Genomic DNA, 17,433 nt, shown 5'->3' on the forward strand with positions numbered 1-17,433 from the left:
CTCTCCACAGGTGATCAATGAGATCCGGACTCATTGTTGGCCACTTCACAACTCTGCAGCGCTTTGTTTCCATCCATTTCTAGGGGCTGCTTGAAGTATGTTTGGGGTCATTGTCCTGCTGGAAGACCCATGATCTAGGACGCAAACCCAGCTTTCTGACACTAAGCACTATATTGTCACCCAAAATCTTTGGTAATCTTCAGATTTCATGATGCCTTGCACACAGTCAAGGCACCTAGTGACAGAGGCAGCAAAACAACCTCAAAACATCTTTGAACTACCACCATATTTGACTGTAGGTACGGTGTTCTTTTCTTTGTAGGCCTCATTCTGTTTTTGGTAAACAATAGAATGATGTGCGTTACTAAAACAGGATTTTTGGTTGCTTACCGTAAAATCTGTTTCTCGGAGCCTTCATTGGGGGACACAGGAACCATGGGTGTATGCTGCTGCCACTAGGAGGCTGACACTATGCAAATAAAAAAGTTAGCTCCTCCTCTGCAGTGTACACCCTACCGACAGGAAGTAGGATATTCAGTTAGTGAGAAAGCAGTAGGAGAAGCAACATGTAAAAGAGAAAGAATAATATAATAATAATAAACTTTATATAGCGCCAACAAATTCCACGGCGCTCCATAGATTAACAGTTTCAAACACTCAAAGAGTGTTCAAAGAACTCAAACGTATACAGTAAACAGAGCTGTTCAACTTGGGAGAGTGCTGTGTCCCCCAATGAAGGCTCCGAGAAACAGATTTTACGGTAAGCAACCAAAAATCCTGTTTTCTCGATCGCCTTTCATTGGGGGACACAGGAACCATGGGACGTCCCAAAGCAGTCCCTGGGGTGGGAAAAACAGACTTCCATCAGGTCCGAGGACTCACCACTGCTGCCTGCAGGATCCTCTGCCCAGGCTGGAGTCCGCCGTAGTTCGGCGAAACGTGTGGATGGAAGACCAGGTTGCCGCTTTGCAAAGCCGTCGGCAAAAGCCCCGTGACGTACCGCACTGGAAGCGCCGACTGCCCGGGTAGAGTGAGCTTTATCTCAGGAGGAGGCACTCTTGTTCTTGACCCGGTAAGCTTCGAAAGTTGCCGTTCTGATAGAGTGAGCAATAGTCGCCTTGGAAACCGGCAGGCCTCTACGCACGCCATCAGGGATGGCGAAAAGAGAATCCATCTTTCGGAAAGCGGCTGTGCTAGCCAGGGAGATCCTCACTGCCCTGACGAGGCCCAGCCTGTTCAACGATCACTCCAGAGGATGAGTCGGAGCTGGACAAAGGAAAGGTAGAACGATGTCCTCGTTGAGGTGGAAAGATGAAAACCACCCCAAGGAAGGAAGGAAGGAAGGAAGGTGGAGGCCTGGGACCACCTTGTCCTGGTGGAAAATCAAGAAAGGAGGTCGGCAAGAAATGGCCGCCAACTCGAAAACACGGCGGATCGAAGAGATGCACCTGAGAAAGGCCACCTTCCGAGATAGAACTGACAGGGAAAACTCCCTGAGAGGCTCAAAGGGGGAACCCCTAAGAACAACCAACACAACCTTTAAATCCCATGAATCCACAGAGGCCCTGTACGGAGGGACAGTGTGGGCTACTCCTTGAAGGAAGGTCGTAACCTGTGGCTGAGAAGATAACGCCTTCTTAAAAGGGAAGAAGAGCGCAGAAACCTGGCCCTTTAGGGAACTGAGAGCGAAGCCCGAAACCAGTCCTGCCTGAAGGAAAACCAAATGGAAGGCAGGGAAAAAGGACATAGGAGAAAAGCGGTTGGACTCGCATCAATGAAAGTATGCCCTCCAGGTAGGATAGTAAATCCTGCAAGAAGACGAAGGCTTCCCAGCCTGAATTATAGAGTGGCTCATCTGGGCCGAAAGGCCGGACGCTCTTAGAACTGTGGAGTCCACAGCCACACCGTTAAACTGAGCGACCGATAATTCGGGTGACAGATCGGACCCTGAGACAGCATATCGGGTCCGTTTGGAAGGCACCAGGGGTGTCCGCGAGAAGATTGACGATGTCTGCAGACCAAGACCTCCTGTGCCAATCCAGGACGATCAGAATGACCGGCACCCATCCCGCCTTGATCTTTTTCGACAGCTTGGAAAAGCAAGGGAAGGCGTGGGAACCGATAGGGGAGCACGAACTGCGACCAAGGAATGGCCAGAGTGACAACACCACTGTGAGAGGATCACGGGACCCTGGGCCGACCCGAGGGGCCTTCCTGTTCAATCAGGACGCCATGAGGTCCACCTCTGGAGTCCCCCATTGAAGGGCAATCCGATAGGAAACCTCCTGAAGAACCCTTCCCCCGCCGCGAGGCCCTCGCGGCCAAGGAAGTCGGCGGCCTAAAAGTCCATGCCGGGGACATGCACTGCGGAGCTCACCAGGACCGTTGCCTCTGTCCAAAGGAGGATCCTGGAATCTCGGCCGAGGCCAGGGAACGCCGAGTCCACCCCTGGTGGTAGACATATGCCACTGCTGTGTCATTGTCTGTCTGGATTCGAATTGGCAGGCTGCTGAGAATCCTTACCCAGTGAAGGAAAGACAGAAAGATGATCCGGAACTCGAGGACATTGATCGGCCAAGAGGACTCCTGCGCCGACCAACAACCCTGAAAGAACAGGAAACAAAGCCCCGCGCCTCCGCCGAGCGGGCTGGCGTCCGTCGTCACCACCTGCCAGGGAACTGGAAGGAAGGCTGTGAAGGATCTACTCTGGGATAAGAGAAGTGACCTCGGCCACCAGTCGAGGAACCGTTTGACCCGGGAGAAAGCCGGACCGGACGATACAGAGAAAAGACAGACCTATCCCCTGTGATAGAATAGCCTGCCGAAGAAGTCTTGAATGAAACGGGCGAAGGGAAAATTGCTTCCGATGTTGCAACCAACCTCCTTAGGGCCTTCAAGGCCCGTCGGAAAGGAGGGGAGCCGAAAACCCTGGAGCAAGCAAACTTCCTGACAAAGGAGGGATATCCTGTCTTCGGGAAGGAAGACTCTGGTCTGACAAGTATCGAAGAACATGCCCGGAGATACGAGGTGCTGAACAAGATGGAACTTCTTCCTGTTGACGAGCCACCCGCAACGGCTAGAATGTCGGGAAAGATGGATAGACTTTCGGGAGCCTGAAACCGAAATTCCTGAGCCTCCATGGAAGCGATTACTGAACGAGAGAATATCATCCTGAAGTGTCTCCGACGAAACTTCCTGTTCAGCAGATTGAGATCCGGACTGGGACGAACCTTGTCGTCCTCTGTCAGTACAAAAAGATTCGAAGAGAAGCCTGTGAACCGTTGAACCGTTCCAGTTCTGGGACGGGAACGATTACCCCGGATTTAAGGAGGGAAACAATGGCAGTAAAGAAACCCGGGACTAGAGCGGGGTCTCTTGGAGGTTGGGATTTGAAGAAAACGATCCCAGGACCGTGAAATGAAGATTTTGTATCTAGAGGGAACAAGTGCCCTGGCCCATGCGTCCTCTACTGAGGAGACCCAGACGTCCCTGAGGAACAGGAGATGGTTGCCCAGCCTGAGAAACGGGCTGGGGTCTAGTCGTGGGTCATGCCTAGGTGGAACTTCCAGTCCTGGACCTGGATAATCCGCCTTAGGAGTAGCGGGCACGCCAGGAAAGAGTGAGACGAAGAATACCTTCTTCTCTTAACGTGCCTGTGGCCTCTGCTGTTGCGAAGAGGAATCTGATGCCGCGAAAATACGAAAAAGGTTGAAAAGACCGAAGTAGCCGCCTAAGGGGAAGTGGGCGAGGTCTGGAGAAGGGGACTGGTGCCGCCAGTGGCGTCCTTAATAATTTGGTCCAGCTTGGAACCGAAAGGACGTGAACCTTGAAAAGACAGGCTCGTAAGGGACTTCTTTGATGACTCTTGAGCCAAACAGTGCGACAGGTGATGGATGGAAAGCTGCACCTCATGATGTGGATGGTCCTTAACGCAGGGGTGCAGGCAGACAGAGCAGACTTCTGGGACACTCTTCTGTCCAGGACCGGCTGCAATGCTGAGCCGCAAGGGATGAGGACGCCAGGCTATGCGCTTTGAGGAGCCAGCGCAAAGTGGTCCTGGTGCCGAAAAACCACTTCAGGGGCGCAGGAGAAAGTGGGCTGGGCTAACCGCCAGGATGGCGCTGGTGGGCGGAGCTCACCGACTTGAACCAGTTGGGCAGGAGAAAAGCCCGCCTGATGTAAGGAGGAAGTGGCGGAGTCGCGGCCGGAAGTAGGCCCCGGGGAAAGCCGGGGCCTAAATTAGAGGCTGGCGTCCACCGGTGCAAGACCGCGGCGCCGAAGCTGTGCGCCGCGGGTATGAAGCGGCGGGGCAGCCTGGGACAAAGGCATCACGGCCGCAGAGAGCGGCCGGAGAAGCGTGGCTGCAGGGGCCCGAAGCGGCGAGGCGGCCTGCAAATGCCGCCGCGCTGGCAAAGATGGCAGGGGAGCCGCCACGCTGGCACAGATGGCGCTAAGGGCGGCCGGAATCGTACGGTCGCAGGGGCCAGAAGTGGCGCGGCGGCCTGCAAACGCCGCCGCGCTGGCACAGATGGCAGGGGAGCCGCCGCGCTGGCACAGATGGCGCTAAGGGCGGCCGGAATCGTACGGTCGCAGGGGCCAGAACAGGAGGCAGAACGGCCGCAGCTATGGAAGCGGCGCGGCAGACAGAAAAGCACGGCCGCCGTGCGGTAAAGGGATCTTGGCCCGTGCGCGCGGATAAAAAGGCCCCTGCAACTGCGTGCAGCTGCCCGTGCAAACGGGCGACGACCAGTGGGATCCCCCCCTTAGAAGATCTGTATGGGGTGGGATGGAATGGGGAAAATACTCACCTTAAATATCCCACGTCGTTACTAACCTGAAGAGGAATGAAACGTCCAGGGAGCTGATGGACGTCCTCGTCTCCGCAACCGACAGGTTCTGGTGGGCGAGTGGGTGGGGGACGGAGCCAGGACCGGACTTCTAAGCACGCTTGTGTGCTAGGATCTTGGTCCTGGTGAGGGATCTATGAGGATACGGGGTGGCAGTACACGCCGTACTCATAGTCCGCACTGTGGGACTACAGGTGTGACTGTTCACCCTGTATGCCTCCGGAAAAACCTGAAAAGAAACGACGCACATTGAGGTAGATAAGGGTCTAATGAAAGACCCGTGTCCACCTCCTACTGACACTAAGCTAAACTGAATATCCTACTTCCTGTCGGTAGGGTGTACACTGCAGAGGAGGAGCTAACTTTTTTATTTGCATAGTGTCAGCCTCCTAGTGGCAGCAGCATACACCCATGGTTCCTGTGTCCCCCAATGAAAGGCGATAGAGAAAAAGCTCTATCTTGGTCTCATCTGTCTACAAGACGCTTTCCCACAATGGCTTTGGTTTACTCATGTACATTTTGGCACACTGAAGTCTAGCTTTTTTATGTCTGTGTCAGCATTTGAATCCTCCTGGATCTCCTGCCAAAGCATGTCATTTCATTCAAATGTGGACGGATAGTTCATGCGGACACTGATGCACCCTGAGCCTGCAGGACACCTTAAATTTCTTTGGAACTTCATAGGGGCTACTTATCCACCATACAGACTATCCTGCGTTGTAATCTTTCATCAATTTTTCTCTGCTGTCCACGTCCAGGGAGATTAGCTACAGTGCCATGGGTTGTAAAGTGCCATATGTTGTAAACTTTTCGATTATGCTACGCACCGTGGACAAAGGAAGATCAAGATCTCTGGAGATTTAATTTGTAACCTTGAGATTGTTGATATTGTTCAGCAATTTTGGTTCTCAAGTCCTCAGACAGTTCTCTTCCACTCTCTGTTCTCCATGCTTAGGCATACAATGCAAAGATTGAGTCAACTTCTCCCCTTTTCATCTGGTTTCAGGTGTAATTTTCATATGGCCCACACCTGTTACTTGCCAAAGGTGAGTTTGAACAAGCTTCACATGCTTGAAACAAAATGGCTTACCCACAATTTTGGATATGTGCCCACAATTTTGTCTGGACCATTTTTGGGGTTGTGTGTGAAATTATGTCCAATACACACATATGAAATAAACATGTGTATGAGGAAAAAAGGGAGTAATTGCAATAATTTTCTGGGAGAAAAACATCATTTTCTGAAACAATTTAAAGGTGCCAACACTTTCAGCCATGACTGCATATCACATGTCTCATATTATCGTATATCACACGTCTCCTATTATCTCATATGTCCTGTATCACACTTCCTATATTATCCTATATGTCCTGTATCATACGTCTTATAATATCCTATATGTCCTGCATCACAAGTCTTATATTATCCTGTATGTCCTATATCCCACATCTTATATTATCCTATATCACACATCTTATATTATCCTATATGTCCAATATCACACATCTTATATTATGCTATATGTCCTGCATCATACGTCTTGTATTATCCTATATGTCCTATATCACACATCTTATATATCACACCTCTTTTATTATCCTACATGTCCTATATCACGTCTTATATTATATTATATGCCTTGTATGACAAGTCGTGTATTATCCTATGTCCTGTATCATACATCTTATATTTTCCTATATCACACGTCTTATATGATCCTATATGTCCTGATCACACATCTTATATTATCCTATATCATACGTCTTATATTATCCTACATGTCCTATATCACGCATCTTATATTATCCTATGTCCTATATCACACGTCTTATATCATCCTATATGTCCTGTATCATACATCTTATATTATCCTATATGGCCTATATCACACGTCTTATATTATCCTATATCACACATCTTATATTATCCTACATGTCCTATATCATGTCTTATATTACCCTATATCACACATCTCATATTATCCTATGTCACGTTTTATAATATCCTATATGTCCTGTATCACACGTCCTATATTATCCTACATGTCTTATATCACACGTCTTATATTATTCTATGTCCTCTATCACACGTCTTATATTATCCTACATGTCCTATAACACATGTCTTATATTATCCTATATGTCCTGTATCATCCTATATGTCCTGTATCACACGTTTTATATTATCCTATATCACACATCTTATATTATCTTATATGTCTTATATCCTAAGTCCTTATACTATCTTATATGTCCTATATCACACGTCGTATGTTATCCTATATCTCTTGAACCATACAAGCTTATGTTTATAATGTACGTAGTATATAGAGAAATTGCTCCACGGGGAACGACTGCTTTTACGGGCATTCTTATCTTATCTTATCTTGTGTGATAAGAGGCAGAAACAGTTATCCCAAATCCGCTCATCTACTACATTAAGGTACCTTCACACATAACGATATTGTTAACGATATCGTTGCTATTTGTGACGTAGCAACGATATCGTTAATGAAATCGTTCTGTGTGACAGCGACCAACGATCAGGCCCCTGCTGGGAGATCGTTGGTCGCTGAACAAAGTCCAGAACTTTATTTCGTCGCTGGACTCCCTGGAGACATCGCTGGATCGGCGTGTGTGACACCGATCCAGCGATGTCTTCACTGGTAACCAGGGTAAACATCGGGTAACTAAGCGCAGGGCCGCGCTTAGTAACCCGATGTTTACCCTGGTTACCATGCTAAAAGTAAAAAAAAACAAACACTAGATACTTACCTACAGCCGTCTGTCCTCCAGCGCTGTGCTCTGCACTCCTCCTGTACTGGCTGTGAGCCAGAAAGCAGAGCGGTGACGTCACCGCTCTGCTTTCCGGCTCCCAGACAGTACAGGAGGAGAGCAGAGAAGCAGAGCGCAGCGCTGGAGGACAGACAGCGGTAGGGAAGTATCTAGTGTTTGTTTTTTTTTACTTTTAGCATGGTAACCAGGGTAAACATCGGGTTACTAAGCGCGGCCCTGCGCTTAGTTACCCGATGTTTACCCTGGTTACCGGCATCGTTGGTCGCTGGAGAGCGGTCTGTGTGACAGCTCTCTTACTCGTTAGGGCTGGGAGATATCCATCAGCAGAATCTAGAGATGATCCCCAGTGATATTTCGCTTACCTCAGGAGCAGGAAGAATCCTGGAGGAGCCAGATTTAAAGGGACGGATTCTTTCAACAGAATCAGCAATGACTGGAAGTTTTCCTGCATGTCGGATGGGGAGAGCCTAGAAATGAGAAAGGAAAGGGCAGTGTAAAGCCGGCCATGCAGCAGAGAACGGTCAGCTAAACCGTCGTTCGTCAGACAGCTGTCTCTCCAGACTTCCCCATACTCATGAACGCTCGGCCAAGATGAGTGTTCATCAGACAGACTCCTCTGCCATCGGCTTATCCCCCCTGAAAACAAACGGGTCAGATCCTTCTCTTCCCTGGACAATTTTTTATATTACGGTACTCGCTTTTTAATTCCAGATAATAGCCTCACTGTCCCGATTGGGGCTCACAATAAAAATTCCCCATCAGTAGTGGGAGGAAAACTACACAAACACGGGGAGAACAGAAACTCCTTGCAGATGCTGTACTTCGTGGGATTTAAACCCAGGAATCCAGTGCTGCAAAGCAACAGTGCTAACCACTGAGCCACCGTGCCGCCCGCTGTACAGTGCTAACCACTGAGCCACCGTGCCGCCCGCTGTACAGTGCTAACCACTGAGCCACCGTGCCGCCCGCTGTACAGTGCTAACCACTGAGCCACCGTGCCGCCCGCTGTACAGTGCTAACCACTGAACCACCGTGCCGCCCGCTGTACAGTGCTAACCACTGAGCCACCGTGCTGTCCGCTGTACAGTGCTAACCACTGAGCCACCGGCTGTACAGTGCTAACCACTGAACCACCGTGTCACCCGCTGTACAGTGCTAACCACTGAGCCACCGTGCTGTCCGCTGTACAGTGCTAACCACTGAACCACCGTGCCGCCCGCTGTACAGTGCTAACCACTGAGCCACCGTGCCGTCCGCTGTACAGTGCTAACCACTGAGCCACCGTGCCGCCCGCTGTACAGTGCTAACCACTGAGCCACCGTGCCGCCCGCTGTACAGTGCTAACCACTGAGCCACCGTGCCGCCCGCTGTACAGTGCTAACCACTGAGCCACCGTGCCGTCCGCTGTACAGTGCTAACCACTGAGCCGTATTTGGGACAAGGCAGCCAAATCCTCCATTTGCACATTATATAAAGAGAATCAATCAATATAAGATCGATCTCCTAAGGAAACAGAACACTCCTCCCTCTGACCAGAACTTATTACATGGAATGGCGGATATTCTCAGCATGGAACACTGACAGCTCTAATGAATGCGACAGACTTGATGCTCTGAGGGCTCCCTGGGACGATTTCTGGGCTCAAAACAATATCTAGGACCTTTTTGGATTACTGAACCCTTTTCCCACCCATTAATGTACGTGTCCTGTCTTCTGTTTGTCAATTGTTAAGTAACAAATGTGAATTTAATAAGCAGATGTGGATTGGTTCATTATGGCATCAGGTGTAACTTATATTCTAAGTTTTTTTTTATATGGAACTTAAGTCTTTTATTGTTTTAGTTTGCAATATGTTATGATGCCCATAGAGAGAAACGTTTTAGATCAGTTAAACTCTAATGTTCCCCCATCCTCATCGAATCTTTTTTTTTGTCTATTTTGATTGTTAAAAATCTGAATTTTCTGATTGATAAAAATGTATAAAACTTAATAAAAAATTAATTATAAAAAGAAAGAAATTGGTTGGTTTGGCTGACTTTAATCCAATGTATGTGAGGACCTTAAAGACTAAACGTCGTTTTAACTATTTAAAGTGAAAATAAGGAACTTGGTAATCTATCTTTTCGCATGCGGCAGTAATGGGGATGACTCTAATAGATGTTTGTCTTCCAATTAAAATGATAGCTTCTTTGTAGAGATCTGATGTGTGAGTCTTGAAAAATCTAGTAAAATCAGCTATACGGAAATCAGACCAAAAGTGCATTAAGGGTGTGAAGAAGCCGTTCAAAGTGCATTGACACGCATATTGCTGCTATAGTCGTTTTCCCATGACCGGAACATTTTTTATTTTTCAGTCCGTGTGAGCTCGTCAGCTGAAAATAATAATAATAATAATAATAATATATATGAGCTTTTTTTGTACGGCCGGCCGATGTGGACAGCGGAGCCTGTGCGTAGATGACAATAAAGACACAATCGCCACCTACAGGCTATACGTGTGTACTGCACATCACGCACAGATCTGCGGAGGTGGCAATAAAGCGAGGACCCGCGGTCAGGCATGGCCACTAAACACCCCACAACGCCCACCTCTGTATAAACGCAAAGCTGAACTGGAGCATCGGGATGTCGACCAGTGACGTCTTCTAGAGAAATCGGAGAAGAATCACAATTAGAAAACGATGGGAGATGTCATCCGAAACATGAAAGCGGATCCAAGTCCCGCCAGTACCTCGTCTCCTTTTATCTGAGGAGGCTTCTTCACCACCTCCTTCACAAGCTGCAAAATGGTGTCCGTCCTCAGCGTCTTCAGGGCGCACACCAGGTCGACCAGCGTCAGCTGCGACTCGCTGGGCACCGGGATGATCTGCAGGGAAGAATCAGACGCCGGTGACAATTATCGGACGGTCCGCTTGTTAGAGGGGACCCTGATTCACCCCTTAATAACCAGCTCATTTTTTTTCATTTTTCAAATTTTTATTTTATTACTTTTTTATTATTATTATTTAAATCCCAATGAGGGGCTACGAAGACTTCTTTATGGTGTAGTATCATATTAGGGGACACTTGTTCAGTTTTCACCCCAAATTTTCTGCAACTTTCCACGTTTCCTGGTCGTAAATTCCATTGCAAGAAAATACAGCATGATCGGAGTCTCTTAGGGTAACCCTTAATATGTGCTGACAGTCTTAAGTTTGGGGGCTGAGAGTACACAGGGGTCTCGCATTATCAGACAGCGTCACCAAGGCCGGATCAAAGGGTTAAGCCCCTCGTTAATCCAGTCAGGAACGGAGACCCCTCTGATCCCGGACATTAGAATAGAAAAATGTCCTAAAACACCAGCGTGGCGCACAGTGCAGGGTCTCACCTTGGCTTTACTCTGAGCCTTGTGGAATCTTTTCCTCTTCCACACGGCAGCGACAGCCGCAATGAGCTGCACCCCGAGATGAGCCGTCAGCGGGTTCAGAAAGTCCAAGATTTTCTGCTTCAGCGTCTGTAACGTAGAAGATAACGCCATCAAGATGCGGCCACATATGTCTGACACCGAGAGATCAGGAATATGGCTACAAATTAGGCTAGTTTCACATTTGCGTTAAAAAATGCAGGTGGTGCAAAAAACGAATGTAAACGTGTGCAAACGCTGCGTTTTTTACACGCATGCGTTTTTGCATGTAAAAAAAACGCGGCGTTTTGACGCGTTTACATGCGCTTTTTCCTGCGTTTGCGTTTTTGAAACGCATGATGAGAAGTGTGTGACAGCTGCCAATCATCAAAATCAACTAGAAAACTCACTATAAACAGAAATAGCTAGGGTTAGGATCCCTAGTAACCCTAGGGATCCTAACCCTAACCCTAGGGATCCTAACCCTAACCCTAGGGATCCTAAACCTAACCCTAGGGATCCTAACCCTAGACCTAACCCTAGGGGTTAGGGTCCTAACCCTTAGGGTTGGGGTCCCTAGGGTTAGAATTAGGATCCCTAGGGTTAGGGTTAGGATCCCTAGGGTTAGGGTTAGGATCTCTTTAGGGTTAGGGTTGGGGGGTGGCTTATCAGTGTGTATTCTTGTGTTTTTCTATTGAAACGCATGTGCTTAAAAACGCATGCGTTTACATAGACAGCAATACTTTTTTTGCAGCAAAAAAACGCCGCTAGAAATTACTACAGGTTGCATTTCCGCAACAAAACGCGAGCATAGAAACTACGCGTGCGTCAGCAAAACGCATGCAAAAAAACGCATGCGTTTTTAATGTTAAGTACAGAAAAAAAAACGCATGCTTTTTTTGCGCTAAAACGCAGCAGCAAAAAACGCAACTGTGAAACCAGCCATAGCTGTTCGCCTCTAACCCAACATGTGGACTAAATGATCTCCAATAATGATCCCTAAATCCTGGAGTCCTCTGCTCTGTGCCAGGTTCTCCCTGGAGCCGAGTGACGAGCGTCTCATGGGGCCAATCAGTGCCGTGTGCTGTACGGACGACGGACAAGACTAACACTGAGGCAGTGGACTCGTAAGACGGGAAAATGACCATCTATCTATGTATCTACCCTTCTCATATCCGCCTACTTCATGCATCTATCAATACACTGGATCTATCTGTAAAGAAACAAATATGCAGTGCTCCAATTCACATGTGCAAAAAGTGGGGTTCTGTATTACCCCATCGCAGTGCCTGCGTGCAAATCCGGAATATATCATAAGGAATATATCGTCAGTGTACATTAGGGAATAGGGACTGCTGCCATTGGAGTCACAGAATAAAATGTCATGTAGTTACAATTTGCTGGATTTTAGAAATCCTTTTTACTATTACTAATACTTCTTTTTGCACTTTTTTGAGTTTTCTAACAGCTCCTGCATATTAACAGCGCGCTCCTCCATAAGAGGCGATCGATCACACGCCTAGGCAGCCTTACGCTCAGAGATCTCGTCTCTTACTTTTGTGGTTTTGAAATAGACGGAGGACGAGCCTTTTCTTGTCCCCAGCAGATCGGAGGGCCTGCGCTCCCTCTCCTGCCTGCTAATGACGCTCCATAGCTGAGACAAGCTGTTAACGATGCGTGGCAGTTCCTCCAGGAGAGCGAGCCGGGCGTTCTTAAGATTAGACGGATCAGAAGAGGACGACTGCGGGCGAGAAATAGAATAACATATAATATTCTGTAACATTAAAAATCTGTTCGTTCTTGAGAATTTTTACGAAGAGGTAAAAGTGCACATTGGAATTTACGATGGGGAGAGAGGACACCCCTGTAACTCTGACATCCACCCGTCAAGTGTGTCTACGATATAAGAAATGTATAAACTGATGGCACCAAAAGAAAAATCAACCAGAAAGGATAGAACATACCTTCTTTGTGTGAGCGGGATGATCCAAGAGGCAGAAATGACCAATAGTGGTGAGTCCCTCCAGGAGGGTGAGGGGGTAATCTGGGGAAATGTTCTCTTTTTTGCAAGCCGAGCTGCTGGGAGAAATCCACCGTGAGATTTTCTCATTTACACGTTTTTGGATTCCATCCATCCACTTACCCCCTCCGTCAGTTCATACATTTATATACCCCTCTCTGTGCATCCATCCATTGAGGTCATTATTTTGTTTTCATGACCATGTGCTGTGAATGTACGGGCTCCTCTATAAATCTATGGAGTGGGTGTAAAGTTCCTGCAGTCCAGCAGAGTCAGCAAGGACCTCAAGAAGACAGACGACGTTAGTAACCACTTCTGTCTTCTCATTTGCAGCCGACCTCGCTCTATGCAATGAATACAGCTAGTGATCACGTCATTGTCAGGACCCCCAATATGGTGTTAACTGCTAGGTCTCATCGGTACCTGATCAGCTAAACCAGTGACTAACATCATTATAGTGGGCTTCTTTCCTCTGTAACTGGGGCCGCACGTGGATACCCGAGTTACAGTGGAAAATGGCAAAATAAAATCTTAAAAGTAACAAAACTTTGTAAATCTTTTAAGCCCTTTAATTATATGTAGATCAATGGGGGTCCCAGCGTTGAGAACCCCACTATTTGATTAAAATACTGCTCAGGAGGCAAAAAAAGCACAACTCTAGCCATGAGCAGAGGACAAATTAAACACAATGCTTGAAGGGGGCCCTCATGTTGGAGGGTTTTCCCAGCATGGTGTAGTTTGCTAGATCTTATCCGTTTCTGATCTGCGCTGACAGTGACAAATGTCCCTACAGTGGGCTGTTTTCCACTATAACCAGGGCTTCTACGGAGCCCCAGTTACAGTGACAGTGAAAAGTGGCCTAATAAAATATTGGACGCCTATAAACTCCATATTAAATCCTTTCTCCCGTTCCATACGCTTGTGTCTCCTGAGCTTCACATTTCTAAATGGTCCATTGAGAGAACAGAACCTCCACTGATCTGCATGGAGTTGATGGTAAAAAAAAAAAAAAAAATTTAAAAAAAAAAACAACAAAAGTGAAGTTGCTCTTTAAAAATAGAAAAAAAATTATAAAACAAAAAAAAAAGTTAAAAAAGAAATTACATCACCAAAGCCAAAACAAAGTCACCACACCACAAATTAAAAGTTGGGTCGATTAATGAATAAGTGTTTAAAATTGCTTAAAATAAGTGTCTAATCATTTACAGCTTGTGGGGTGAACGTACCTCATTTTGACTGATTCATTTTCATATTGCTTCACAAGTTCATCCAAATTCTTACATATCTGGGCCACGAATGGAGCGACGGTCAGTCCTAGAGATTTGCCAAAATAAGGCAAAGATGACGTGACCAAAGCCACCCATGGAGGGTGCATGCCGTAGCCGTACTCTGGGCGTAATGCCCTGACGACCGCGGACACAAACAATCCTTGTGAGGTTATGGCGTGTGACTGCACGTACTGCATGGCGTTAATAGACTGCTGAAAATTCTGCCCCCGATGCCATTCCTTAGATAGGTCTACCGGAGAATCCGGGTCTTCTTGTAATTGCCGCAAGTGATGCTCCAGGACGATCAAAACCTGAAGAAGCTTCAGCAGCTCAATCTGAAGAGGATGCTCGCTCCAGATCTGGTCTTGGCCAAAATTTATGACGCTCTCCTCGAACAAGCCGTCATCGGTCAGGTCTCTGTTGGCGCCGTGAGACACGAGCTCGTATTTCTTCTGACTCGTATACATGGAAGCCGACAAGGACAAAAGCACAAACTCCTGAACTTTGCATCTCTCTAGTAAGTGGTGGATGAAGTCCACGTTCTTCCCTTCCGAGTTCTTGGCTACGGCGGCCAGCTGTGATATCACCCTGATGAGGACTTCTACGCTTTTCACTTGTACGTCTCGATTGCCAAGCACGTCCCTGTGACTCACCTTCAGGTAGCACGGGTAATAAGAACGCAAAAAGCTTAGGCACAGGTACGTCAGGAGATCAATCAAAAGAGAATGAGGGCACACGGATGGCGACTGAGTCTGAAGCTTGCCGTAGAAGCTTTGCCCGACCAGAGCTTCTTGGTGGCGTGCCAGAAGGTTGTATATTAGGTTGAGGTGTGCGGTAGAGCTGGTGTCCATACTGGTGCTGGCGACGGCTTCAATAAACTCTTTAGGGTTGGTTTTTAGAACAGCCTCCAACACTGAGAAAGCATACAGCACCCTCTTAGAGTCGTAAGGCTGCAGATATAGGAGGATGTGCTTGAAAAGGGCTTCGATTAATTCTTCCTTTTCCTTCTGCTGCTTCAGAAGCTTGGATGTCCTGATGGCCTGAAGCTCCAGCTCTGCCTCGTCGTCACTAGAAAGCGACTCTGAGGTCTGCGTGACATCGGATTCTGTACGTACTAAGTGTAGCAACGCTGCAGGTCTAGCCACATCCATACAGGACATATTGGGCTGGCAAAAGGACCTAGAAGACCCCTGCCTGTCCATACTATCTCCGTTACTCCAGCGTTGGTCGTTACTTGAGTCTATGGAGCTGGGGTTAAAGGAAGACGTGTTTTCACTGGCACTTTGCCCCATGCTGGTGTCTGCAGATTCTGTGTGCTCACTGTCCTCCTTGTCATCGTCCTCGCAGAATGGAGGCACAGCGCACTCTGAAATGTGGTGATCGGTCAACTCATTTTTCATCTTCTCGGGATCCTTTTCCACCTCGGCCCAGATGGCCTCTCTGTCCACTGTGTTAAACTGAGGGAGATTCTCATCTGAATTACTCTCGGGATAGTCAGGACATGTTGCGCTGTCTTTCAAGGAAGATCTCTTCCGTCTGCACCAGTAGCTGATTTCTTCTGTATATAAAACAGGAACATACATAACGATGAAGAAATGGAAATATTGGCATGGACACAACTGTATATTATATGCACATCCATTCTGTTAATCTTCCTATCAGTGGAAAGCTACTGATCGAGTCCTGAAAATGGAGCTTCCTCAGGTCACCCTACCCAATCACGAGGGGTTTCACCAAATGGACCTAAAGCAACCAGCCAATTATAGGACACATTGCTTCCAAAGTAATCCCCTACGTATAATATAGGGGATGACTTACTGATCAGTTGGGTGTCCCACCGCTGGAATGAATGACGTAAAGGTGCATTTGATCTTCTTGGAAAACTGAAAGCCCCAGAGGTCGGACCACCAAGTTATCTTATAGATAGGCAATGACTTTTAATTTTGAGAAAACTCTTTTAAGGGGTTTATATTATCACCCCGAGAAAAGTAATAGTAGGGAAGTGGTAAGTGGTCCTGTGGGCCGGCATGTGAAGATAAACAACGTTTATCACTTATCCACAAGATGATTGTTGGGGGTCCGACTGCTGAGACACCAAACAATCCTCCTGAGAATGACGGTTTCAAAGACCCCCGTGTGAACGAGGTAGTGGAGAACAGATGTGACCATCAGCACTATTGGCCGTGAAAGAAGCTGTGGTCGGACATCGTTATTACTGCTCCATTCACACTGGGGACTTTGTGACCCACGTTCTTAGAATCAATGGAGGGTCTCAGTAATTGATATGTTGTTTACGGAGAACCGTTTTAAGAATCTTAACCGGTGCAGTCCTTGATGGCTAGGAGGTGGCCCCTCTAATATCGGAACGTGCCCTAATAAAGTAGTGAAAACAGGAGTCTCCACCGTGATGTAAACCAGTATGTCAGCCCTATATATCAGCGAGGACAGTATGGCCGACGCGGAGTGATAAGCGTCTGTCGTACCTGAGGAGTTTTTCTGCTTAATGCTCTGAATGGACGTCCTTTGGGTCTTAGGATGCAGCAGAAGTAACAGGACGGGTTCTAGGATCCTGGCGACATCATTTAAAGAGAGCGCCCGTACCAACCAGCCCTGAGCGGCGGCACCGATGGCTCCATCCGCGCAGTTCAGACTGTCCAGAACCACAAAGAGAGACCTGCAGAACACAAAGGATGAATAACGCATCAGATAAAAGAGTGGAGAGTCACAGCCGCCATGTCTGTAAGGCAAAAATATCTCCGTCACCTGTCGAAGGATCTGTTATGGGATGTCACACGGCTGCCTTGTATCTCCCTGGTCAGGTGCCAGATCACAGAGAAGCGGAACAGCGCCTCCAGTCTGATCACCTGCAAAGTACGAGACATGTTGGACTGTGGGATCCAGAATCCACGCTTAAGGCCTCATTCACGCCTCCATTTTTTTTTTTTTTAAATATGAGAAGACACGGATCCCTTTACATCAGCGAGCTGGATTAGATATTTGGCTATTTTTGAACAGTAGATCCAAAGGGGCAACAATTATTCTCCTGCCCAAAAAACAGACAGCACAGAGATGGCGTCCGAGCGATATCCGGCTTTATTACAGACCCATTGACTTGCATTG

The 17,433-nt window shown here is 47.6% G+C and overlaps 1 protein-coding gene across 2 annotated transcripts in view; it reads right to left on the minus strand.

The window, feature by feature from the left end:
• DOP1B (DOP1 leucine zipper like protein B) overlaps positions 1–17,433 on the minus strand; it is a 124,134-nt gene that overhangs the window by 17,895 nt on the left and 88,806 nt on the right. The window contains exons 17-25 of one of the 2 annotated variants that reach the window (XM_069760768.1): positions 17,077–17,177; positions 16,797–16,987; positions 14,272–15,871; positions 12,990–13,101; positions 12,581–12,766; positions 11,011–11,136; positions 10,375–10,509; positions 10,233–10,288; positions 8,006–8,110 (exon numbers count right to left, since the gene is read on the minus strand). In XM_069760768.1, coding sequence (XP_069616869.1) covers positions 8,006–8,110; positions 10,233–10,288; positions 10,375–10,509; positions 11,011–11,136; positions 12,581–12,766; positions 12,990–13,101; positions 14,272–15,871; positions 16,797–16,987; positions 17,077–17,177 — 2,612 coding nt within the window. Of the gene's footprint in view, positions 1–8,005; positions 8,111–10,232; positions 10,289–10,374; positions 10,510–11,010; positions 11,137–12,580; positions 12,767–12,989; positions 13,105–14,271; positions 15,872–16,796; positions 16,988–17,076; positions 17,178–17,433 lie in introns of both variants that reach the window. The other variant, XM_069760767.1, reaches the window with a different exon arrangement.

The sequence above is a fragment of the Ranitomeya imitator genome, chromosome 3 (genome assembly GCF_032444005.1).
Source record: "Ranitomeya imitator isolate aRanImi1 chromosome 3, aRanImi1.pri, whole genome shotgun sequence".
NCBI classification, from domain to species: Eukaryota; Metazoa; Chordata; class Amphibia; order Anura; family Dendrobatidae; genus Ranitomeya; species Ranitomeya imitator.